The 26,541-nt window shown below is 37.1% G+C and overlaps 1 protein-coding gene across 4 annotated transcripts in view; it reads right to left on the bottom strand.

Moving 5' to 3' along the window:
- The window catches only part of tcf4 (transcription factor 4), a 183,612-nt gene that overhangs the window by 76,307 nt on the left and 80,764 nt on the right, over nucleotides 1–26,541 (bottom strand). For 3 of the 4 annotated variants that reach the window (XM_086096542.1, XM_086096541.1, XM_086096543.1), the window contains exons 7-9: nucleotides 22,311–22,369; nucleotides 8,689–8,815; nucleotides 7,410–7,459 (exon numbers count right to left, since the gene is read on the bottom strand). In XM_086096542.1, coding sequence (XP_085952668.1) covers nucleotides 7,410–7,459; nucleotides 8,689–8,815; nucleotides 22,311–22,369 — 236 coding nt within the window. Of the gene's footprint in view, nucleotides 1–7,409; nucleotides 7,460–8,688; nucleotides 8,816–9,644; nucleotides 9,786–22,310; nucleotides 22,370–26,541 lie in introns of those variants that run through there. The other variant, XM_086096545.1, reaches the window with a different exon arrangement.

Genomic DNA, 26,541 nt, shown 5'->3' with positions numbered 1-26,541 from the left:
TTACCTTTTGGGTAAAGATGATTTGTTGGCGATATGTTTACTAAATGGACAATAATAACAACCGTGATGTTGAGCAGCAGTTGTGTGCATATAGTGTACTTATGCTGCCTCATCCAGCCAAATGTGCTCAGGAATGCAGAGTGAAGGTTGACATGTGCGACAGGCCTTCATGCTGCATATGTGTGTGGGAGAGAGGCCTGTTTGGATGGCACAGGAACACAAATCTCCGCAGACTGAGAAGGTTTCATTCAAATCCAAAACACATTTTTAGTTAGGTGATTTCAACAACAAATTGTCAACCGGCCAAACATCAACTCAAACCACTTTGGCTGGCCACATTGGTAAAACATGCATCCGTCTTTTGCACTGCCCGAGGTTTTTTTTTTGTGTGTGTGTGTTTGTTTCCAATTTATCCTCCATGAGGACAATCCATGAGGCCTCATTTAGGACTAAAAAACACAGACTCTGCCTTTATTTATTTATTTTATGGTTGATTCCAGCAAATGGCCACAAACTACTGCTATTACATAACAACATGTCATGGGGCCGTGAAAGGTCAGAGAGCCTCAGGCTACTGGTCATGTTTTGTAATCCATCCTTGGCATATGCACTTAACCTTTACAAGACAAATACATCAGTAGTCCAATAGATAGTACAGCATTAATGGGGAACAACAAATAGAAAACAAAGCTATATGAAATGTTATGGGAAACTGACTTTTTAATATTTTGTATTGCTTGTATTCAAATTTAAATAAATATAAAGTATTTGGAGCGTGGCGATGAAGTTTGAGTGAAAATACATTGATGCTATATTTATAGGTGCTTGCATGCTCTTTGCAGTTTGCAGTCATTTGGGACGGAGTGGCAGGGGGCTTAACTACATACCACAGCCTTGCCCCTCGCTGTCATGGAAACAAAAGCCATACTCGGCATTGCCCTAGCAGTATAAGGGGCCAAGTGACCATGAGACAGAAACGCCCACATAAAACAAATTAATTTCTGCATGGGTCACAGACATGTTATTATTAAGACCCTGTAATTGACTGGCAACCTGCTTCTTGTTAGGCTCAAGATCACCTGTGATCTGGATGGACAGAGGGAATATGCTATTTTCATGTGATAGTGGCAAAGTCTATCAGGAATTAAGGTACAGTCATTGCATATAGCACTAACAATATATACATCTATATTGTGTTTTGGTATTTGTGGGGTTTAATCAACGGGTCCATTGATCTCAAAAAGGCGGTTCCAATGTGGTTGAACAAAATTAACATTTTGGGTTTCCGTACATAATTAATTTTTTTAACATGCTGTGAACATGTGAACTAGTTTAATGCATGATTCATTGTATCACACAATAAAAAAAAAAACGTAATAATTTAATGAGCTCTTTTTTAATTCTTAGAAAAAGTAAACAAAGCATTGTAAACTGACACCAATTTTTAATCAGTAGCCTAGTTGACTAATGGGATTTAGCATGACTCTGTAATGCCTCGGACCACCTGAAGGGGGCATGGTGGTTCACCAAACAACCTGTCCTGCGCACCCCCCCCCCCCCCCCATGCCCCTTACCCCTCCACCATCCCTCATCCACCCGTGGACTACTGGGGACCGCTGGCTGTCCTACTGTGCCTTCTGCAAGACCTGGTTTAATTTAATTAACGCTTTCAACTTTAAACAAATCCACAACTGACAGGGGAGTGGGGCTGGGGGTGGAGAGAGAGAGACAGAGAGAGAGAGAGAGAGAGAGAGAGAGAGAGAGAGAGAGAGAGAGAGAGAGAGAGAGAGAGAGAGAGAGAGAGAGAGAGAGAGAGAGAGAGAGAGAGAGAGAGAGAAATTTACTGTGGTCATTATATACAAGTGGACACTGCTTTCTGAGCAAAATAGAATATTTCATTAGACAACACAAATCACTAGATTCTGTCAATTAATGTATAATTTCCAAGGGGATAAAGGTTCAAATTAAAGACTGACTGATGATATAAGACACAGACCATCTAAGCCAACTCGACCATCTAAACTGTGATATAAATCAGAAGCATAAATCACTCATTTTGAATAGTGACCAAGGAGTTAGATAAAACAAAAGGCAAAAAGAGAGCATGGTGTGCCATGGGAAATTCCACCTAATTGATGACAGCAAATGAATTATTATCCGCAAATCATGTACCGTTGTCGAGTAACTAACTATTATAGGTGCGTTTCCATTACCCTCAGTTTTGTACAAAAGGCAAGTTGCACTAAAGCAAGCTGGTAATGGAAACACGTGATTTTCGAAAAAACTCTCAAATATTGCAAACAGTTTTTACGCTCTTATGAGGTTTTTGAGACAGGTCAAAATAGAAGTATTTCGCAAAAGTGTCATGGAAACACTTTTTGTGCATTCCCTGTAGTCATGTGACCCCTGCGTGGTCACGGAGGAAATTAAGTAGGAAGTACGGGGCCACTTGCTTTCGTGTTGGAACTGCCTCCCAAGGGGATAACTAGTCTTTATAAGCACAAAGCGATTTAGCAATAGATCCAAGGTCGTCTTTCCATGCATGCTGCATACCGTTGCATGAGAAATGGCCGTCCCCCCCGGCTAACGAGCAATTGAGCGACATACATCGCCGTTGAAACCCGTTCTATCCGTCCGCACCATAACACGAGTTATAAGGGCACACACAAATCACCAACACCAAATGCCCGAACCCGACCAATGAGGGGAGTGAGATGTTTTTAAAGTAATCTTAACAACTCCGGGCGTCCATCTTCCATAAATATCATGAGCACCTCCTGCAGAACTACAAGAGAGAGCTGTGCGATACTTGAGCTTTTGGTATCGATCTATACCAAATATCGTTGATACCGATAACGATACAAGTACTACTTAATATAATATTATGGTATTTTAAATAATTTGTCCTATTAAATATTTTTTTCATTTTTTTTCATTTTTTTTGTGTGCAAATTAGGCTTTCTTGTTAGGTTCTTAAACATGCCATAATATCCTCAATGGAAATATACATGGGCTGTTAATTAAATTTGCAATGTAGTAATAATCTTCATATTCTTAGTCTCTGTCACTCTTTTGCACTCAGAGAAATGCCAGCCACTGAAGTTCCTCTAGTCTAGTCACATTACATAAACAATACTTACATGTTGTGCTACACACTAGCTCAACTAGTTGTTGGAAAAGCGCAAACCAGGCATAATATTGTCATATTATGTCATTCACTGTAAAATTCATTATTTCTTCCCGCCAGTGAAGCCCACCGCTGTCATTGGCAGACCGGCACATGCGCGTGTGTTACAAAGGGATTGCGCGAGGGACCCATGAGAAACCAAAATAAATAAATACAGCACATGTAAAATATCGATACTAGCACTCTGGTATCCATCCGATACCGATATTCACATTAGTATTGATTCTATCGATACTTGGATCCAGTGCGGGAGCAGTGAGCTCTAGGTTTGGGTAGGCAGGCAGTCGCAAATTGAGACGCACACACCGATTACAAATTTGTGTGTCGGCAGGCGAGTGTACAACGTATCCTAGGGTGACCATATTTTCATTTCCAAAAAAAGAGCACCCTCAGCCTGACCTCGAGATACTTGATACTCAGACACAAAACTATTTTAACATAAGCCTCCTCTGTATGGGTAGAAACTAAAACAATAAAAAACATTACTCTCTTTTGAAGTTTTCCATTTTTTGCTCCGCAATCTTTTTATTTTTTACTTGGAGCGGGGTTCGTACCCATCGCCTCCGGTGCGGCAGCTTAACATTTGCCACTCAGCTAAGACATAGTGAAGTGGATATCTCCCTGTAAAACAGCCTAATTCCTCACAAAATCAAGCTAGCAATAGCAATGCCAAACATCATGTCAAGTGAAACAGCCAGTTAATCTTTGCACCACATAGGTAAACAAGATAGCCCTCAAAGTTAGCAACCACATTGCAGAACTTGTTGCTAATGCTGCATTCAAGGTGATTTTCTGACTTCCTACCAGGAAGTGAGCACGGGAACGCCCATTTGAACTCGTACAGCCGAGTTGCGGAGAGACAGACCGTGAATGGCAAAACATAATTTCTAATATTTTAAACAGATATTTATGCATTGTTACTTTAATTAGTTATTTGAAATAGGCTCACGTAACACAACGTGATTTGGAATGACTGCATTAACCAGAACAACAAACAATTTATCGCATTTGGCCATCTTTGTTGTTTACGTTTGCCTCAAACGCTTTGGGGTTCGAAACTCGGAGAATCCACGTGGGACGTATCCGACTTCCCACCTTCCTCGAATGCAGCATAAGTCAAAAAAGTCTCACAGTGTGGCTGAGATATTAATACTTCCCTTCAGCAAAGCCATTGTAAATGAGATGCTCGGACCTGAAGCCACTAACGAAATAGCCAAAGTCCTTCTTTCAGCACAATTTCTAGACGTATTGATGATCATTTATATATATATAAACATTAAAAAAATTAAAGAGTTGTTTCTATGGGTGGTGAAAAAAGTGTGCCTTGGCTCCAAAATGTTTGAGAAATGTCTGGTAACTATTACTAGGGTACGATGTAGGTAGCACCTACCTACATAGACCATAGGTTTATATCACATCTTTCATGTCTTTTATCATCTACAATGTTGTGACAGTATGTGCCTGTGGGTGTGCGTGTGTGTGTGCTTCTGGCAAAAATAAATAAATAATAATAATAATAATAATAATAATAAAACAATGAGTAAATAAAAGATAGAATTAAGTGAAAACAGTGGCATATAATGTACATGTTAATTGCTTCCTGTTTCATTTATTTTCTTTCCTATCACGAATATTTGCTGGCCTTTTGCGTGCTAATCTTTATGAGCGCTCAGTTTTGTCACTTTCCATTTTCAAACCTCTGAAACGGACCACCGTCAGAGGAGCACATCGAGAGAATTGTACAACATTCTAATGTTAGCCTAATTTCCTTTTGATTACAAAGACATCCCACGCTCTCCTCTCGTGTGTGATTTAATTGATGCTCAAAGTAAATCATTGACTCAGCAAACCAAATTTGACAAATAAGAATAAATGTGAAGCGTGGGGAGAAGAAGTGGAAAAATAAGAAACCTAAATAAATTCAAATTCAAAGACAACCTCCATTGATTGCCCACACAACCCACATGGCTTCTTTTTTTTTTTTTTGGAAGCATGTGCGATTGACAATAGGGAGAGTAGTGATTAAGGGCATTTGACATGCTTCCAAACCTGAAGAACATCTTTTAATTTAAGTGATGGCCACACAATAGTTTGACATTTTTGAAATATAACAAATTATGACCAATGCCACTTATATTGTAGGTTTCCGAAACAGACATTTTATGTAAATATTCCTTCAATGTACTTCATATGTAACAGAATGGAGTGAGTGTTTGCTGTTGGCTTACAGGTGGATGCAGAACATATTCTCTCACTTTACTCCTCAACTTGAAATCTTTTGTGTCCCAAAAATATTGCCACTTGTCAAAATACTAAACATTATTGTCTAAATGACAAAGCTGATGGAACAATTCATATTTAATTTACATTTATATTTACGCACTTTCACAGTTCACTGTATATTCACTACAGTATTTTATAACAAATATAAAATACAAAATAGTTGTATGACTGATTAAATTGTGGCCTTCAAACATCAGTCAAAAGTATCGACCAAATGGATAATGTTTGCCGATTATTTTTACCTTTATGTACTTCTAACCATTTACGGCAGTTGTGCACCTCGTTACACACAGATATCTATACCCTAAATACTAAATATAATAATCAAATTTACAATTTATTTTTTATTTTTTACAAGCAACACAGAGGTGGGCAATGCAAGTTGTCCAAGGAATTGAACTGGTTGTCATCATATTACACACAACCTAGAGTTATCGTTTGTTTAAAAGAATAAAATAAATAATAATAAAGTAAAAACAATTCAACATAAAAAAAACATAAATGTGTTAAATATGACTCATATTTATAAAATACTTGTAAAAACTGCCTGTCATGAAAGTATTTTGCATTACACCATGACTCTTCAGCATTAACGTCTTTCTTGACATTTGTAGATATTAGCATTACCAATTGTTTAGCTGTCTGTCATTATACGATAATGAGGTCAAGCAAATTACAAAAGAAAAAGGTGTTACAGCGTCACAGTTCAAACCTTAGCTCAAAAATCTATGGCCCACACAGGTTGAAGATCTTTCTTAAATTCTTCTTGTTAAAAAAAAAAAATCTAAATACTAACAACGATTTTCCAAAAGATTCCTGCTGTCCAGTCAAGGTAAGCACAGTTTTGTATGAAATCTTATCATATTACAAAACAAATAAACAGCGTGTTTCCTTACACAAAAGCCACCGAAAGCATCAATCTGTGAAACAATTTGCGCTTCCTCTCCTCTTAAACACACACACACGCACACACACAAGCGCACGCACACACAAGGATGATGATGTAGGCCCAGAGAGGAAAGAGCGGAGGAAGCGGGGACAAAGCAGGCCGAGGTCACAGAAAGCCGGACTCCTGCTGAGCCAAATAGGCAGCTGACACCATGCGCATTCAGCAGTCGTTAAGTGATGATTAATGAGGTCAGCGTTGAAGAATAAAAATAACTACGAGCGAGATTGATGGAGAAAACAAACAAAACCAGCAAAAATGATGGAATTAAAATTCGGAATGCGTTCAAATAAAAGCAAGTCATTTTTAGTAGTCACCAGCCCAAATAAAGAACAAGAACAAAAAAAATCTTGCAGCAGCTGCCTTTAGTTTTAGTAGCATATCTACCAGAAATCCATTCGACTTCACTCATTTCTTAGAGAATCCCTTTAATCAGATGATCTCATCATATCAAAAGTCAAGATGAATGTTTTACCTGCCTATGGCTACTTAGTGTATCTTCTTTTCACGATTACAAGATTATCGTTATACACGACCGTTATACAAGTGATTGTGAAACAAATAGTCCAAAACCAAAAACCCACAATGTTTTTTAAAAAATGCACTCAGCTAGCCTGTCAACTGATTAAAGCAGAAATCTTGTCAATATTATTTGAAGGTTAAAGTCAATGCTCATATCAATTGGACTTGAAGAACAAAGAGACAACAGCAGGACACCGTTTGCTAACATTGCAGTCATCTTGTAAAAATTAATGTGTTGTGATTACCAATTAAGGTTTTGTGCAATCAAATGTCTTTTTGTCCTTTATTTTTTTTTAATTTTTTAAACCAAACAATAATAAGGAGCCTTGTTTCGTTATTCAGTCATCAAATCAGGCCTGTGCAGCTCTCTGGCAAAAGCAGCTCAGCAATTATAAACCATAGCATCAGCAGCTACGTCTTTAATAACACAACCTTAAAGTAGCAATTATACTGAGGATTGTTATCACTTACTGAAGATGGCAAGCCTGGGGGGACCTTCCGTACTTTTTTGGGGTGTATTTCTGAAAGAAAAAAAAAACACAATAAAACCAATAATGAAGGTTTAACATGCCAGTTTCTTTTTAAAGGACAGTTCTTGTTTGTATGGAATCAATCTGGCGACAAGGAAAGAGCAAGGGCACTTGTAAAAACTGCCTGTCAATGTATTTACAAAGACTGCAAACAATGGGGAACATAATAAGATGCAGAAGAAGAAAAAAAGACTCGCTACAAGAAGATGGGCTAGTTTGCTTTCCCCTTTTGCTTTGATAAAGGAAAAGAGGTTATATTTATATTATTTTGGATTAGGACTGTATTTTCTATTCTTTCAAAGGGAGCAAAGGAGCAGTCCATTAACTGGGAAGGGGAAGACTTTGATGGGAAAAATGAAAGAACGTTTTTTTTGGAAATTGGCCCAGGATCATTTGTGTGCGCGCACGTGTGTGTGTGTGTGTGTGTTTTCTATGTCCTATCAAGGCAAACATTACCAAGGCTACACTTGAGCATTACTGTCCTGATGTTTTCTCTTTTTCAAACACACCTATAAACAGACACAGCAAGGTGGCCACACGTACACAAAATATCAACAGTTATTAATAAATAAATGGATACATGAATAAATAAAAGACAAACTTACATTGAAGCAGGTGGAAATGTTTTAACAGGTAATGTATACTGTATAATTAGATTTTTGATTATCTATTTCAATCTGCTTGCAGGTTTTTTTTCTTTACTATTCAGGAAAATTGTAGCAGATAAAATCAAATGAAGGGAAATGACCAAATAAAATAAAAAAAGAAGTCATGATTGTCTTGATTCTTTAAATGCTAACAGAAACTCCAACTGTGTTGATGTTCAATAGGTATTAGATTACAGATGAAATCATATTGAAGCATGCCCAGAAAAAAGAAAATAGATAATTCATTTGTTGTGATTATTTCGATCATGGGCCTTTAATTATTGCTTCAAATGTGTTTTCCTCATAAGAAATGGTCTTGTTTTGCACTTTTACAAGTCACTTAATAATAATAATAATAATAATAATATACACACTAAATATTTACTTTAGTAAAGAATGGACTAAATACTGTAACTGTACAATCAAATTTTTTTTTGAAAATGCCCTGGCTTCAATTCAATGATCTAAAATATGAGTGTTTAATTAATAAGCACCATAGTGATGGAATTTCCAAACACAATTATTTGTAACTATTTTGTGTACAACACTCTTCTATCAAAAGTGCCGTCTTACCCATGGAGTCCATATGTAGTGGTCTCCTGCGGGGGTTGGCGCTGTAGTGCTGGTAGTACTGACCGGGCGGCTTTGTGGGCGAAGTGGCACCAGGGCTCCCCAAACCCATCTCACCACCCAATATTGACTGGTCCACACGCATAGGGGGACACAAAGAGAGGGTGTGTTAATTCAACCATTTTGTATGCATAAAAAAGAAGAAGAAGTCCTCACAGGTATGAATATATTCCAGATTTCAACATAAATGCAAAGATAGATTGACTCACACAAGTTACAAGGCGGCATGAGATCATTCTACATTCCAGAATGAGAAATTGTAAATTTCTGACGTCTGACTAGGAAAAGTTCACTGGAGTTTTGAGTTGATAGTTCTCTATAAAGCAACATTGGGAAAAATAATGAAATCATCTTTATCTGTATCTATGGGTAATTCAAGATACCATAAATCTGTTTTGCATTGAAGGTCTGCGAGTGAATGTATTTGGCTTGTCTTTTCTTCTTTTTTTTAAGGCTACCGATTCAGCTAGCACACTTTGAGCTTGGAAGTTCCAAGTGGGGTGTTTCTATAATTGGACTGGTTGTTAGAGAGATCCTAATCTTAACTCTTCCCACTTTTAAGGTTCCCTTGAGCAAGGAATCAAAGCCACAAACTACTTTTGCCAATGCTGATATCGTGTCCTTGCCAGGATTTTCCTCTCAGGCAATAAAACTAAAACAACTGGGAAATAAATGAAACCAAACAGTCTCTATAATAATCTCCATTTTGAAAATAGTACTTCCATAACAAATACAACAACTAATAACAATAATAACAACAACAGCTACAAATGAAAAACTTTGTAAACTAACGAATAAACTATGAAATCCATAATAGTAGAATACATAGCTGGAAAGACAGATAAAGACAGTATAGATAACGATGGGAAAATATAGCATTGTGAAGCTATTTACAGTACCTCCGAGAATGCAACATCATGCTGCTCAGTGCGGGGACTCAGATTCTAACTTCTCCTCTGCGCAGCCTCATCCCTCCTCTAACTGTGACCCTGTTTCACAACTCAGACTTTCCAAACAGCTCTCACATTGTCGCTCTAATTAAGTTCAATCATTCCGCGGCAACAAGTGCCGGCCGCGCTGATCAGCAGAGGAGTGAAGGCACAAATAACAGACGAAAAGGAAAGATGGATGGGAAGGGTTTTTCTTTTTTTTTCTTTAAGAGAGGCATAAAAAGTTAGTGAGGAAGAAAGAGGTGAAAAAGAACTAACCCCCCTCCCTTCTTCTGTAAATAGACTCTTCCACTACTCTGTTAAATTGTAGGGTTTTTTTCCCCCCCCAGCTTTGTCGTCAAGTAATTAGCGTGCAGTGTATATAAAGCAGAGGGTGGAAAACTGTATTTGTGGGGTGGTAGTGGATGTTTTTCAGACTAATCTGAATTCTGATCAGCACGCCGGTCTTCTCTGTGGCTGAAAACAAGAGTTAGCTTGGCACTGGTGAGCCAAAAAAGGCTTTTCTCATGCTAAACAGGGTCTAAGTAGGCCAATTACAGGGCCAGCCTCGGCCTCAGTGCCATTCTCCCGCTTAAAACAAAAGGGTCCTTGTCTTAAATAAAGTCAGCCTTACACACAAGAAGGAGTCAGACACAAAGGCACACACACACACGCATGCTCACACACACACACACACACACCATCCCAGTCATCTTGCGCCGTGAGACCGTGTGTCATTTAAGGCTAAAAGGGGGTTCCCACTAAAACAAAAAGAGTCTCATTGATTGTGGTGCTTTTCTTTCTTTTCCTCCTCTTGTACTTGAGCACTGAGCCAGGCCAGACGGTCGCCCTGGCAACTAGACGAGCTGGAGGAGAGACAAAATGCCCATCTGTCTGTCTGACTGTCTCCCGATTTTACCTGCTTGTCTCAGTGTCCCTACTTGTGATATACTGTACTCGCGTCAATGACGTCACTGTGGATTCCAACCCAAGTCAATTTAACACAGCAACCTTGACATTCATTATGAGTCACACGTTATTATTTCCTTGTGCTCCAGCTACGAAAACAGAGCCACACTGCCCGTTAAATAATGATCTAGAATATATAATATATTACCCATATTGTGAGATCCGAAATACTAGTGGTCAGTCCACATGCGTGGGTGTTACTTTTACAACTTACAGTAGGTCAACAGCAAATTTTAATCAGATATTGCTTAATGCATCCCTAAATGTATCTTCAACACAGATTTTTTTAAAGTAATTATTTTATTTTATTTTATTTTTTTAACATATCAAGCTCGACCTATAAAGGATTTTACCATGTGTTGTAATTCATAGCTGTGATGATTCAGAAAAAAATGCCACCTGTTGCTGAACCTAACACCTAATTCATAAATGTTACTAACTATTAGGGATGCTCAATAGCACTTTTTTTTCCCAGACCGATACGATGTAGGAGTACTCAACTCTTGAATAGTCACCGATACAAAATACCGATACCACGAGTACATGAAATTCCCCCAAAAAGCAATGACAGAATTTTTTACATACAGGGTATCAGTACTTGTCCTTCCCTACTCAATAATTGCAATTTTTTATTGATGTGCTAAGGGAAAAAAAAAAGGGCAGACTCGGAAACAGCACAAAACATGCATCGAGAAAAGTGTACTTGCTTCTATAATAAAAAATAAATAAATTCAGTATAAATTTGTTGACCAGTGTTGAAAACGGTCTGCTCATTTGATGATGCAATGTTCAATTGCTGAACAAACATGCCGTTTTTGAGAGGAAGCCATTTTCAACACTTTAGATTGGTCAATCATTTGTGAATATAACACCTGCACGTGTGGAATGACCAATAGTACAGATTTTTGAAAAAAAATATTATTATTTTTTTTCAGAATTGTGACTTATGAGTTTTTCAGCCCGATGTTAACGATATATAGAGTAGTGCACGTTGGTGTATAATTGTACTTTATTGTACTGTTCACTTTATCACCAAGAAGGGAAAGTAGTAGTTTCTCCACCAGTAAACGCGGACTTAAAGGAACATCCCTGCCACACGTTTGGCCAAAGATAAAATTGAACCCAGTGCATGTAAACTGCACTTCACAGAAGTAACCCCGATTCATTTGTTCATGTAAATGTTGTCAGTTAAAAAAAAACATTTGAGCCGTCCTCTTGTTTGACATAAAGTGCTCCGAATTGTTTAACTGAGATTTGGGATGTGTATGCATGTGACACTCGCGCATATACGCATAATACCCGCACACAGTGGGGTCTGTTTCTTGCAGAGCTGACTGAGCTTTCCGTGGCCAGCTGCTCACAAAGAAGAAATGAACTAAGATAGATTACCAGAGAGTCTGGGAGGGAAACGCACAGACAGACGCACGGAGAGGGACACAGAGGAGTGTCTCTGTCATGACACTCATCAAGACATATGGCTGAATGCAACTCGCACAGTTCTGTGAATCTGACCTTTGGTGATTAGGCTTGTCATCTTGCTGAAGCAATGAGAATAGTTGTTTCGTTGCATTGTTGGCTGCGGTTCATGAAATAAAAACTTACAACAAGAAAGTAGCTGTGGAAGTCTGTTCAGTTTTGACAACAATGAAGTTCACTGGAATGAGACCATTAACTTGACAGTTTTACAATTTGACATTTGACCGACATTTAGCCATCAAATATGACTTCTCAGCATAAAATTGAGAGTTCAAACCATCAACACGTTTGGGAAGTTGGGATGCATGATAATTATCAACCAGATAATTATCGGGGCCATATTAGGATATATGATGTCATATCAATAAATCCAATAACGTTAAAAAAAATCCAAGAATGAAGCTGAAAATGTAATGAAGCAAACGTTGTGCGGGTCTTCTCAGTGAGCAAATCAAGCGCTCCTATCTACTGAATACCTGAACACTGTTTTAGAGGAAGAAATTTTGCATGCTATTTGCCTCAAATATCAAATTGAACACAAAGCTAATATGCTCGCATATAATGCGCTACCGGCATCGCTGTTTATAACATTTGCATAGTGTATTCTGTAAACTGTATAGTTTTACATTCTTCTCAATTTGTATTGGAGAGAGAGAGAGAGACAGAGAGAGAAAGAGTATGCCATTAATTACAAGGAAATGCTGGCGAGGCACAGGCACAGGCACACCTGTATGCCAGCTTTGCTCCAGCTGATACAGACAAGTGCGCGCACACACACACATACACGATCAAACGCTTGCATACATTCCTGAGGGATTCAAACCCTTAGGCATATCAGAGAAATTCAAACCAGCAGAAACCAACAACTCACCAGACTCAGGGCAAAGACACTTTAACCACAAATCACACCTAATTTGCCACAACCACAGTTAATGGAATGTTTAAGAGGTGATTAAAATTAATTGAATTAAATTGATTCAATGATAGCACAGTGGGGTAGCAGTTACCACGGATGCCTTACAGTCAAGTGGTCCCGAGTTTGATCCTCAGCTGAGGCCTTCCCGTGTGAAGTTTGTGCATTCTTCAGGTACTTCGCTTTTCCTCCATCATCCAAAAACATGCACGGAAGAGTAATTGAAGGCTCTAAATTGGTGGATAATAGGTGTGGATGTGAGTGTAAATGGTAGTTTGATGAGCAGGTGTACTTCGCCTCTTGTCCAAATTCAGCTTGGATAGGCTCCAGCTCACCTGTGACTTTAATGACAATAAGCCGTATAGAAAGTGGATGGATTTTAAAAACATAGATTATTATTATTATTATTATTATTAGGGGTTTGAATTGCCTAGTAGCTTGCGATTCAATCTGTATCACGATTCATAGGTCACGATTTGATTCGATACCGATTAATACCGATACAAATCTATAATTAAATTATTGTGATTTTTAACTTGTACATGTACACTGTAAGATTTGTATGAAAATGTACTTCAGGCTTATAAACTGTGGTCCACCGTATTTAACAAACAAACAAATACAATTTGAAGGCTTAATGTTCCATTAATATAACATTCTTCCATGCTTAAAGTGTGAACCCTAACTCTAATTAAGACATTTTGTTGAATATTTTCATAAAAAATTGATCTTTAAAAATTGATTCGGCTGCATATTGACTCGATACGAGAATTGTGCGCTGTAATATCGCAATATATTGCCGAATCGATTTTTTTAACACCCCTAATTATTATTATTATTATTATTATTATTATTATCATTAGGGGTTTGAATTGCCTAGTAGCTTGCGATTCGATCTGTATCACGATTCATAGGTCACGATTCGATTCGATACTGATTAATACCGATACAAATCTATAAGTCAATTATTGTAAAAAAAAAATTCTTCTCAAATTTAGAAAATACCAATCAATAAACTTGTTCATGTACACTGTAAGATTTGTATGAAAATGTACTTCAGGCTTATAAACTGTGGTCCATCGTACTTAACAAAGGCTTAATGTTCCATTAATATAACATTCTTCCATGCTTAAAGTGTGAACCCTAACTCTAATTAAGACATTTTGTTGAATATTTGCATCAAAAATTGATCTCTAAAAATCAATTTGGCTGCATATTGAATCGATACGAGAATTGTGCGCTGTAATATCGCGATATATTGCCGAATCGATTTTTTAACACCCCTACTTATTATTATTATTATTATTATTATTATTATTATTATTATTATTATTATTATTATTATTATTATTATTATTATTATTATTATTATTATTATTACTATTATTATTATTATTAAATTCAATTAGACGGAACAATTCACCAATGGTATTTCGTGGCTCATAACATGATGACACAATCTGGCACCAATCAACAGAGGGCACAATTGAGTCAGACCCGACTAATTTGCTGCCAAATTAGGCTGCCATTGATAACACATTGGAAGATATGTATTCATTTAATATTGCATGACTTTGTCTACCTGCTTCAACACAGACTGGCATAAAATGATTGGAGTTCCCTCAGTAAAGGAACTTAGCATGGTCTCAGCTGTTGGACGGATTTTAACTTGAGTGCTTTCAAGTTGACGTGTTCAACTTTTGTTAACAGTAACCTGTAGACTTAGTTACTTTTTTTTGTTAAAACTAAATAAACATGAAGAAGTTGAGCTTTAAGACTGACTTGCTGTATTTCTTTTCCAGAATTTAACTAACAAATAATCACCACCTCTTGGCTATCACGTAACTCAACCATTGATGTTGATTGGTTCAGTTTGCTCTCTCTATTGCTCGCTCGAAATAAAATTAAATAATAATTGAACAGCACCACATCGGCCCCAAAAGACACCATCCCACCGAGCATCTGCCCTGTACGCCAGATGGCCAGTCCAGCCCTGCTGTATAGCTACGAAGTTTAAGCAATTCGCCCAATACTTCCTGTGACCAAACCAAGGAAGACAGGTTGACACTAGTGCTTGGAATTAATCATAACCAAGGTAGATGATAAGCTCATTGCATCAGCGTCAATGCATGTGGCAGCCAAATGATGTTGCATACTGTAAGCAAACCTTCGTGTGTGAGGGGTTGACACAAAAGTGACAATTTGCTACATTCCCTACCCAACACACACACATGCGCACACGAATGCGCTCACACACAGACATCAGTTCAAAGCATTCTCCTTAATAAGCACTCAATGCTTGGCTTGACAAACACATAGCAATCATTTAAGAACACTTAGAGAGGAATCAGACACCACATTACACCTCACCATATCTGCCAGCTTTTTGCATGCAATTAGAACTAAAAGAGGAGGCGGGGCAGTGGGTAGTGGAGGCGACAATAAGGGTATTGAGGCAAAAAATTAAAAGTACTAACAGTGGTGAGGTGGGTAAAAGTATATTGACTAAGACTACAATTTTGTTTTCATAAAAGTAATTTGTTGCTTTGAATTATACGACGGCGTATTAGTGCCACGTATAAATATATATATTTTAGAGGGCGGGGGCAATATTCCGAGAAAAAACTCTTTATAGTGGCAGATTTGCGAGAAAAACACGTAGCGTAGCTATAGCCTAATCATGTGAGGATTCGTTGGTGGTTAATGGGACACTGTTTATAAAATGAAAAGGCAGGATGGAGACGGATTCATTCTTAAATTAAAACTTGACTCGTCATTTACCGCAGCCAGTGACAACACTTCCTGATCCCCTAACAGCTGACTAACACTAACCAATCAGATGCCAGCATACATAGGTAAATGCAAGTGAATGACGGAGAGCAGCAGATTCGACACATCAATTTACATACTTATCCAAAAAAAATACCAAAATGTATGAATGTGAAAATAAATGTAAAGGTAAATATACATTTTAACAAATTAACTTAAATGCTTGATCGTCCGGGTGTGGACCTTCGCAAAGCGAGGCGTCTTTGTTGCTGGCCAGTGGCCGTACAAAAAGGTTCAAAGAGCGAATGCTTAACATGATATGGTTAATCTATGCTAAAGCAATTACTATCTTCTTATTTGGAAACCCGACCGAAAAGTATTGGCACAAACAGTCGAGTAGTACGCTATGTGTATTTCTCGTAAGTTTTTGATTATTTTTCTCGCAAATCTGCATCTATATAAAGTGGCAAATTTGCGAAGTGAATTTGCGAGAAAAAAACTGGTCAATTTGCGAGTTTATAAAGTGGCAAATTTGCTAGTTTTTTTCCCGGAATATTGCTCCCGGCCTCTAAAAAATATATATTTATATGTGGCCTAATCACTTTGAATCTATCTCTGATCAAACTTTTTGTTCCATAATTTTTGTGGTCACATCTGATTGTGTGGGGTTTCCTGATGAAGATTTTAGTGCAAGCTGAAAAAATAGAGCTGAGCAGTGACGAGTTATAGAGTTTGAAGTCACTTGATTTTTTTTTTTAACAACTTTAAAAAGTTTGGATCGCTAACCCATTTTAGGCGAGTTCAAGGTTTGCTGGAGCCTGCGTACTGCTGCTTTATCTGTCCAGATAAGAATCCATCAGTCATGAATCAAGAGCAGTTTCACTGCAAAAACTAAAATTTTAACTGACACATAATTTCTTAAATGGAACCTAAATTTTCTTATTTTGCTCTGACAAGTTATTTTTTACTTAAAATAAAATTGTCAGACAGGATCATTCTGCTTATTTTTAAATACTTATTACTCAATTATCTTATTTGATCAAGCAGTCTTAGCTTTGAGTGTTAACAGCCAGTTTTAAGTACTGTGATGCTTAAAACACACAATTTCCATGATGACTAACCAACATCAAAGGCCCTGAACTGGGGTTTCATAAGTTGAATTTTCTCATTTTAAGATTTTGCATTATCTAGTAATAAGATAAGTAGTAAGATAAATGAAAAAAAATACAAGTGTGAAAACAATCAAACTAAATTGCAATATAGCACTTTATTGTAAGCAATTTTCTCTTGGTTTTGTTATATTTATGAGCTCATTTTTCCTCTTTCCAGCCAATATATTACCAGCTCAGTGGTCTAGTGGTTGAATGCCTATTTTTAGGCTTGGGGGTTGTGGGTTCGATCTCTGCCTGGATCATACCAAATACAATTAAAATGGGACCCGTTTCCTCCCTGTTTGACACTCCAGTTAAGTTGACCAAACACAAATGAGTACATATGAAATTTAAGAAAATCGTTTTCTACATTACAGCTTGAAAAAAGTCAATATTACTTGGTTTTAGTCTAAAAATACTATTTTCGAGACTTCTGTGGTTGATATGGGCCTAGTATTATTTTCTTATTTTTTCTAAATTTTGCAGGTATATTTAAGAAAAACGTTCTTGTTCCGTTGGCAAATAATTTTGCTTATTTGGAGTAATGATTTTTCTTATTTTACAATATTTTTTTCTTAAATTTTCGACTGTCCTTTTTGCAGTGCTCCTCTTGTGAAGGTGTTGGTGTCTGCAAAAATGTGCGTATACTTGCAGTGTGTCTTTTCATTTTTTAAATGTGTGTCTGTGTGTGAGTGAGATCTTTCGTATGGCCACGCTAGCTCAGTTATGTTCTGTGTCCGTTGCAGCTGTTCTATCTTGTACGCGTGTATACTCTTTGATGTTGTGTACATCACAGACCTTCACTGACAGAGACTGGGGGTCTCTCTGAGGTTTCATTTCATGTTAACCGGATCAAAACTTGTTACACGAAATGGTGATGTGATATTGATGTACTCTTTGTTTTGCTTGAATGGAGAAAAATATGTGACTTCATCAAGCAACAATGTAAGCATCAGTCAGATTAAGATCAAGTGAAAGAAAAAATGTAAAGAAAGAACAAACTTGATCTTGATGGTGCTTAATATAAACAAACATAAAACAGACGTCCTGTAGAAGTAAATACTTGCTTTGTTCCGAAGCCGTACAGCCACACAAACAAGGGCCTCTGAAAACTGTTTGACAATTTTTTTAGGGGGAGGGGCATGGGTTAGTTTGGGGCTCCTAGTTTTGGCAGAGGTTCAATTTCCCCAGCCCCCAATAATCATTTAAAACGAGAGGACTATTCTATGGGCCTGTCAGTGTCCCTGCACATAAAAAAAACAAAAACAAGCATACACAATGGCACAAAACCAGAGGGGAAAAAATGGCCTGACATCTCAGTGGAGACGAGAGCTTCCTGGAACTATGGGAAAGATGGAGCTTCACAATAAGATCCAAAGGAGCTTCCGAACATGAAGCAGAAGAATAACACTAAAATGAGTGCCTCGGAATCATAAATTAATCAAAGGGATACCTGGATGTTATTTTGGTTTTGCTGATGTGATTTTGCTTGTTTTATTTAATCACTCGGCTGTTCACGTTCCAATCTTTGAACATAAACTACAGAAAGATGTAACCTGATTAAATTCTGAATGTAACATTAGCACCCTTGTCAAGCAGAACGAGATGCTATTGTGTTCATTCGTACGTCACTTTTGCGGTGTGCGATGACTGCAAATGTCTGCTGGTATCTGACTGCAAATAAAGAAAAGTACCAGTCAAAAAATGTCTACTACTACTAAGGACCTAAGTACTTTGCCCTTAGCCAAAGGTAAACCATTTAAAAACAATATACATTTTTGTGCCTCTGAAGTCTTGTGTTGTGGTTGGATGGATATGTTCACATGAATTTGAATATGTGTATAGATGAATATACAGTGTATAAAGCTTGCTACAAAACAGAAATAAAGCTTTTGATCTTGAAAAGTTACAGAGCTCGGTAGGGGTCAGGTTGACAAAAACAAACATTGTAGACGTAAAATAACAAGTACAAAAAAAACGTTCACAATCTTCAACAAACACCGGAGCCAAGTGCGAAACTAAAAGCTAAATTAACCCAAAACTCAAATAGTACAAATCTATTTGACTGCAGATTAAACTGAAGTCATTTGAATCTGCCAGCTGTCACCATGTGAGCTCATCTTCTCCTCTAAATGTTATTTTACTGTTTTTTTCCCCTTCCCTTTATTACAGGGACAGAATTTTCACTAACAGCCAAGGATGAAGCCAAAGGATTTTGGACTTGAGCCCAGCATGTAAATTTATCTGCCATTTCCAAACAATTTCCATCAAGAGCCATTCAGACTGTGTGGCAAGATAATTTGACTGCAGCTCAGCAGGAAAATGGCCACTGATGCAGTGATGTTTGATTCATTTCATATTTGTATCCTTTACCATTTGTTGTAACCCCGCATCAAGACCGCAGCTGCATATAAGAGGAGGTTGTAAATAAAATATCTGACAATGTATAATGAATGGCGGAATTCATGGATGGATGCATTGAAGACGGGGTTAACCAATCCATCTATCTGTCTCATCAAAACAATCACACAGCATAACAGACTGCTGAACAATATATGACAAAAGATCAACAACTAAATAAAGCTATATTAACATTCAACACATTTCGCTGAATAAAGTTGTCAGCAGCGATATGTGGAAATGATTCCAGGATAAAAATTGGACACAAAGCTTGTTTGTTGTGTTATGTGTGTGCTTGTGTCTTTTCCTGAGCTTGTCAAGGCCACGCTGCGTCCTCGTGACACAAAGGGAAAGCTCAAACCAAAAGGCAGGAAGCTTTTCCTAACCCGACATCAGAAAACCCACACAGAAGCTTCAAAGACCACAATGGGAATTTACGGGGTGGGAGAAAAATGCATTTGTGGATGAATTGCGATTCAAATGTAGACAATTCCGATTAGGTTATGGATATCATTCGTTAAAAAATGTAAAGCTGGCAGACAGAAAAAAGTGGAACATGGAAGAAGAGAGGACTGTGCCATAGCATGCCTTATACAAAATGATATGCATTCAACAATATTGATACATACATATCTCGAAGAAGGGTCAAGTCACAACATGTCATCAGCAGCAGCATGCAAGCCACCGCCAACAACTTCTACCAAATGGGTATTAATAGCAACGCTTGGTCTCTATACTTCCTATACTTGTACAACTTTGTGTTAATAAAACAGGATATGATTGAGACATGTCACGGAAATAACTTGCTTCTTATCTCCTCTCAGTTGCACAACAAATATATGTTTGTGTCTATGAAACCCAACATGAGATTAAAATTACAATTGTTTTAAAATAAAAGTATAAATAACATGTAATATGAATGTATAAATTGTTTGTTTTTTAAATTTACAATAAAATACAATTAACTGCACAAAATGTAAAACATACACAATTATAATGAACCCAACTGAAAAAGTATCTGCACTTGTCAGAAAAAGGACAATGGTTGATTATTGAATCTGTCTTGCCTAATTTAAAACATGTTGTATGGCAGGAGTATGTTTCCCCCTTTGAAACATGTGGCAGCTGTGCTGTGGCACATTGGTGTGCCGTGAGAGACTATCAGGTGTGCCACAAGAAATTATCCACTTACCAATGACAACATCTCTAACCTTACACTTACATTCTTATCTATTCGTGTCAGCAGGTTGGTACTAGAGCATTATGTATTCTACTCTGAATTGCCCTCATCACAGAAATGTAGAAATGTTTACATGTATTTATTTCTACACTATGACATTTGGTTCAACCGGTAATAACATGCAATTATCTTTTGCCTTATCTAGATTTTGGCCTGATTTGCTGCCGCTTCACCTGTTTTTGTTTGGTGTTATTTCGTGAGATTTTGCTAATGTCAAATATGTACCTTTCCTCAATAAAGATTGGGAAACACAGATTTAACTTATGAAGGCGGCACTACAGGCTTTTGTATAATGGCACCCTTTCAAATGACTACCATGAATGCTTCCATTGTAGTTGATCACAATGGCATTTCTTCATTCATTAAATGATTGCAACGAAAAACTTTTTAGAGGAGTTTCATCATCGTGTTTAGATTCACTCTAAATTCAGGTTGTGTTTGAAGGCCGATTATGTCAGCACGTCTTCACATCCAAATCCAAATGTAGCCAAAGCTATCGGTAAATTGTCAATATCAAAACCAAAGTTTCTAGAGGAAAACCAATCTTTATCGTGTATGTTCAAAATTCAAGTAGCATCTGTTGTATTGGCACTGTTATACTATTATTGTACTTTCAACTATAAAACGCTCCATTGCAAATGAAAGGTGTAGTGACTAGAGACATCTGTATCTCTCAGTTACTGAGCGGTTAAATAAAACGATCTAATGTCCCTCAGGGATCAATGAAGCTTCATTCAAAGCACAAACCAGTGCTGAAAAGGGAGATATAATACATATTCATTACGCTTTCTAACATCTTTTCATTCCACTGACTTTCACAAGGACGTACATCCCTTTGATAAGCTTTAATTGATTAAACCCGCGACATCGGTCTCAGGCAACACAGCGGACAGCCTGACTATGATGGAACCTGTGTAACATCAAACTAGCATCTGTATATGATCCGAATTATCATCTTTTATTTCAGAATGAGGTTATTTTCTTTTTTTTTGGAGAGAGTCAATATTCCACATTACAATTCATTCACAGTTTCTCTAATGTCCGAACACTTTTGTTATCTTTCTCAACAAGAAAAAGAAAACAACTCAGCTGTAGTTATTTGCTGCTAAAAGGAAGATTGACATTGCTTTGCAGTTTATGTGAACTTTCAGTAAAAACTTTGGCATCATAATAATTGTATTCTTTACAATTCAAATTTGCATGCATAAAATAAAATGGTATTCATCAAAAAATACAATAATACTAATTAGACATGCTTCTGAGCATGATTTTTTGGGGGGACTTTTCCATGAAAAGTCTTGAATCACTTATTTTTGATGAAACTGTCTGCTAGCTATGCATATACAGGTATCGGTCTCGTATGTTTTCGGTTTTTTTGTGAGCTAATTGCATTTTAGTCTGCAGCGTTTTGTCTGTAATGTCTTGTTAGCCATTCCTTTAGATTTGTGTAGCCCTCATGTGTAGTGCCATTAATTATTTGTGATCCGGCTGTTCCTACTTTTATAGTTTGTCTTTGTCACTGACTTTTGGATCGCGCACTTCATTTTATTTTATTCCTTAGCAATGCTCTAAATGTTAGCTTTAGAGCTACACTTGCAAGTGTAATGACACCGATCACAATAAAATAAAAAATAAACATATACAATTTATACTATTAAATTTGGAATAAAATAGTAAACTCATTGCAGCACAAAATTGACATTTCAAGAACTACTGACCTGGTGGCAGTGCGGGTTTGATTCTCTGCCATACGAGTACGAACTTCTGTCTGTTTTACCTGCAGACAGAAGAAAAAAGAGAGTGTACAACGTTAGACGATGGCACATTGAAAATAATTTGGGGAAACAATATAGAGTCTTGCATGGGTTCAAATGATATATTTAGCACACACACATGTGAAGGAATGTTTTTCATATGAACCTAATAAATACAAAAATGCTAGATTGGTAGTATATTAAATATTCCTTTGTTCAATCTGTTTTGACAGTAATAGTCACTTTAAGACTCATTTTTGATCTGACTACAGGGGTAAAATCAGTCAAGAGTAGCTATTATTTATATTGTTATTATCTTAAAATGATTAAGCAATATCATTTGTAATGCAGCAATTCCAATGTGTAATCCATTTGTACAGTATGTCGGCTCCAAAAGCTTTGACCTCCCTCTTCTGAATTTTTTGTTGACATAAAAAATGACAACCACCTCTCCCTTGGCTCCTTAAACACACGCCAAGTACTGATCACACGTGACCGTTGGCAGGTACCCGACCACCATTTTTATACACAATTTGAATATGTGTGTCTGGGAAAACAGAGGCGTCTGAAAAATCGAGAGCATGTCCAGACCACCGCAGCGTTTTGACAAAAAAAGAAAAAAAGCAGCTAATTTCCCCTCAAGCTTCTGAACAGGCGTTCCTGCTCTCCTCGGAACTGCGGGACCACTTTAAGCCTATTTTTACCACGCAAACCTTTTTGGATAAAGCCTTAAATCTTCAGCCAGTCTAAATATCAAACCGCTGCTAGTGTATAATTACATTCTGTGGTTGGTGCAGGCATACGCGATGAAATGAAGGGGCTTTATAGCGAGCGTGTGTGGAGGAAAATGAAGCGTGTACATGGTGAAGGGTTTGAATCAGGCATGTATAGATGGGGCTGAATACACGCCAACATGGTAGTCGATGCAGAAGAGGTTGATAATTAGAGGCGTAGTAAGTGGGAATGTGGTTGACAGTGTGTGCGCGTGTGTGCATGTGTGTAGTTGTGCATGCGACTGATCCAGGGGCCTCAACTTCAGCTACCACTGATGCCAGCTGGACTGGTTTGGCACATATACAAAGACACCCCCCTTACCCACACACACTCCCACCACACACACGTACATGTACTGACAATCACTGGCACACAACAGACCCACGCATGTAAACGTGTGCTTATACAGTGTAACCTGAGATATATAAATATATATACATATATATATATATATATATATAGATATGATTTTTGTCAAATAGATATTTAACTCATTCACTCCCAGCCATTTTTACTGAAGCAACCCCCTTCGCTCCCGGCTGTTTTACTGGCTTTTGACTGATTTTGCAAAGCCCACAGAATATTGTGTTATATCTATTACTATAAAAACCTGCAACCTACCAAAAAAAAAAGATTAGTGTCTGTTCTTTCATCAGGAAAAAAAAAGGATATTTGTATTTGTTTCCGTCTTGTAGCAATTAGCATTAGAATATAGCTATGTTTCATCATTATTCACAAATCTGTGTAAACAGTGAGGGAAAGAGCTTTTTGCAACATGGCCCTGGTTGATCTCTTATACTCTGCTGCCACCTGCTGGCCGTTTTTGTAATAACTACCATTGCTCCACCTGTTCTCTGCAGTTCAGAGGCTGCTTCAAAGCCTTCTGTACGCTCTAACATAAAAAAACAACAACGTAAAAACGTATAAATACGTCTTTGGGAGCATGGTTATATTAAAAATAGAACGTATTTATAGATTTTTGGGTAACAAATTAGTAAAGGAATTACTGTGAGTTGTCTTTTTTGTCCATATTTTATTCTTGCCTGCAAAATGATTTTGTCTTCATTGTACTTACTACACAGATGACAAGTGAGTATAAATGAATAAATAAATAAATACATACATTAATAAATAAATACATAAATTAATTAATTAATTAATTAATTAATTAATTAACAACAAACAGATAATACAACAAAATGCATTCAGTTCGAGTGGCGTCAGTCTCAATCACTCTTCAGTACAACTAAAAGTCATTCCTGGGCTCCTTGAACTTGTAAAAAAAATTGTTTACAAGACATTTCTCAATTCATTCAGATTCCACACAGCCTTGTTTATATATATATATAAAAAAAATAGGTTAAACCTGAACAAAGGGTACAAAATCTCAGAATGTTCTTTGCCAATACAAGGTCTTTTTTGTGAATTTCATCTCGAAGTAATAATCTTTGACCACAAAAATACAAACATTTCCTGTACTGTCAAACCCTGGATGTCTTTCCCAAACACAAGCTCAGAAGAAGGACCTTGGACATTTAGATGCATCTTCATGACTCTCGAAGTCCAGCAACCAAACAAGTACTTCCTAACTAATATTTGCCCTAATTTTAAATGAACGATTAGTTAAAGTGAAATTGCTCAACAACTTGCCAAAATGTAGCACATAACAATTTAGAACATAAAGCATGAATGAATCTTTCAATGACAGACTCATCCATTATAGACTTGGCAGGAATTTTAAGAACACAACGCAGATTTAAACATGCTTTACTCAAAGATTCCTGAATAATTATGGAGGGGGAAAAGATTTACGAAGTGTGAGGTCCTAGAAACAATTAGGAAGTGCTTAACTGCCCATGTGTTTACTTATTCATCAGTCCCTATATTTTTCAAGCTATTGTGACACTTTCGAACCGGTCGACTCAAAATGCATTTTGCGGGTTAATTTGGGATTCGATGCTTTATAGTCCTGTCAGGGAGATGATAGCGCAAGGGAAATTGCTTTTATTAGGGCCTCCTTAAATGGCAAGACAACACTAGCTCTATATATATATAGAGAGATATACAATACATATACCATTTCTTCCAGTTTACAATTTGTTACTCAAATCCAAGTCTGACAAATTAAAATTACATTTGAAATGCATTTGATCAATATGTGTCAAACTTTTTATGCTTTCCACAATAAAAAGTGTAGTTGCTGTCCTGTGATAACACTACTGAAGGTCATTATGAAAAGAATGACAATCAGATCATAGCTGAAGTGAAAACAACATGTTACTAGTAGCCAAGCATAAATATATTTGTTTACTAGAAATTAGGGATGGGCGAGTGCCAATACGTATTGGTATCGGGCCGATTCCCGGCCCTATTTCAAGGTATCGGTACTCGCAAAGGCGGCTGATACCATTATCGGTGTATTGATACCAGTGCCGTTTTATGATCAGGAACTAGAAATTTGAAGAAGAAAAAAGTCGTATCGAACCTGTTATTTATAGTAGGATTTTAATGCCCAATTTCTAGACTGATAAAATCACAAATAGCAAACCTCTCTAATATCAAAATACCATATTCAAAGATCATTTATGAGCCTGACTTTGCTGACCTCTCCTCTTGCTCCAAGGAATCCAATGGTAACATTTGCCCCCACCCCAGTGACAAATCCAAACAAACTGGCTGTGTTGAGGACCCCCAAACAGAGCACTGCTTGTTAAGAGTGTGCTGGCTGCAAAGGTACAAAAGGTGGAGGAGGGGAGGTCAGTCCACTGGGCTGGATAATGCCCATAGAGAAGTCAGCGAGCAAAGAGGACCAAATCCCCGCTAATCCACAATGCCGGGAGACACATAAGGGAACTTATGTGTCTCCCGGCAAGTTGAGAGGAACCATGATACTCAGCCAGACTATGAGCTAACACCACACGCTCTCTGAACAGGCCTGCCATTGCTACGTTGCTTTTAAAAATGTGCCACGTCCTAAATATAGAACCACAACAAGCACATCAAGCATAGATATAAAACAATTGTATCTAATATATAAAGAATTTGGCATAAATTCATAGAGGTTTCAAACACTTTGAATGAAACGGAATACTTTTATTAGATGTGTGTGTTAATGTTTTTTTTTTTTTTTTGCCTTTTGGACCTCAGACCATAGTTAACTGAAAACTATAATATACTACTACTAATAATAATAATAATAATAATAATAAATAAATAAAGCATCTGCTTTTTAAAATCTCAATAAAAAAACAATATATTTGTTAAACAAAATAAAAAATAAAATCAATTTCAGTTTCACCTACTCATATTGTTAATATATTCATTAACTGACAATTAAGATGTATTTTCCTCAAAGAGTTTATTTGTCAGTTCCATTCTTGTAGTCACTTTTAGTTGTGTTTCGATTGCAGTACACACAGAC

This window comes from Leptonotus elevatus, chromosome 15 (assembly GCF_054856555.1).
Source record: "Leptonotus elevatus isolate MCC_2025b chromosome 15, RoL_Lele_1.0, whole genome shotgun sequence".
NCBI classification, from domain to species: domain Eukaryota; kingdom Metazoa; phylum Chordata; class Actinopteri; order Syngnathiformes; family Syngnathidae; genus Leptonotus; species Leptonotus elevatus.
The sequence above is the reverse complement of the archived record's forward strand: the minus strand, read 5'-3'. Positions and strand labels throughout refer to the sequence as shown.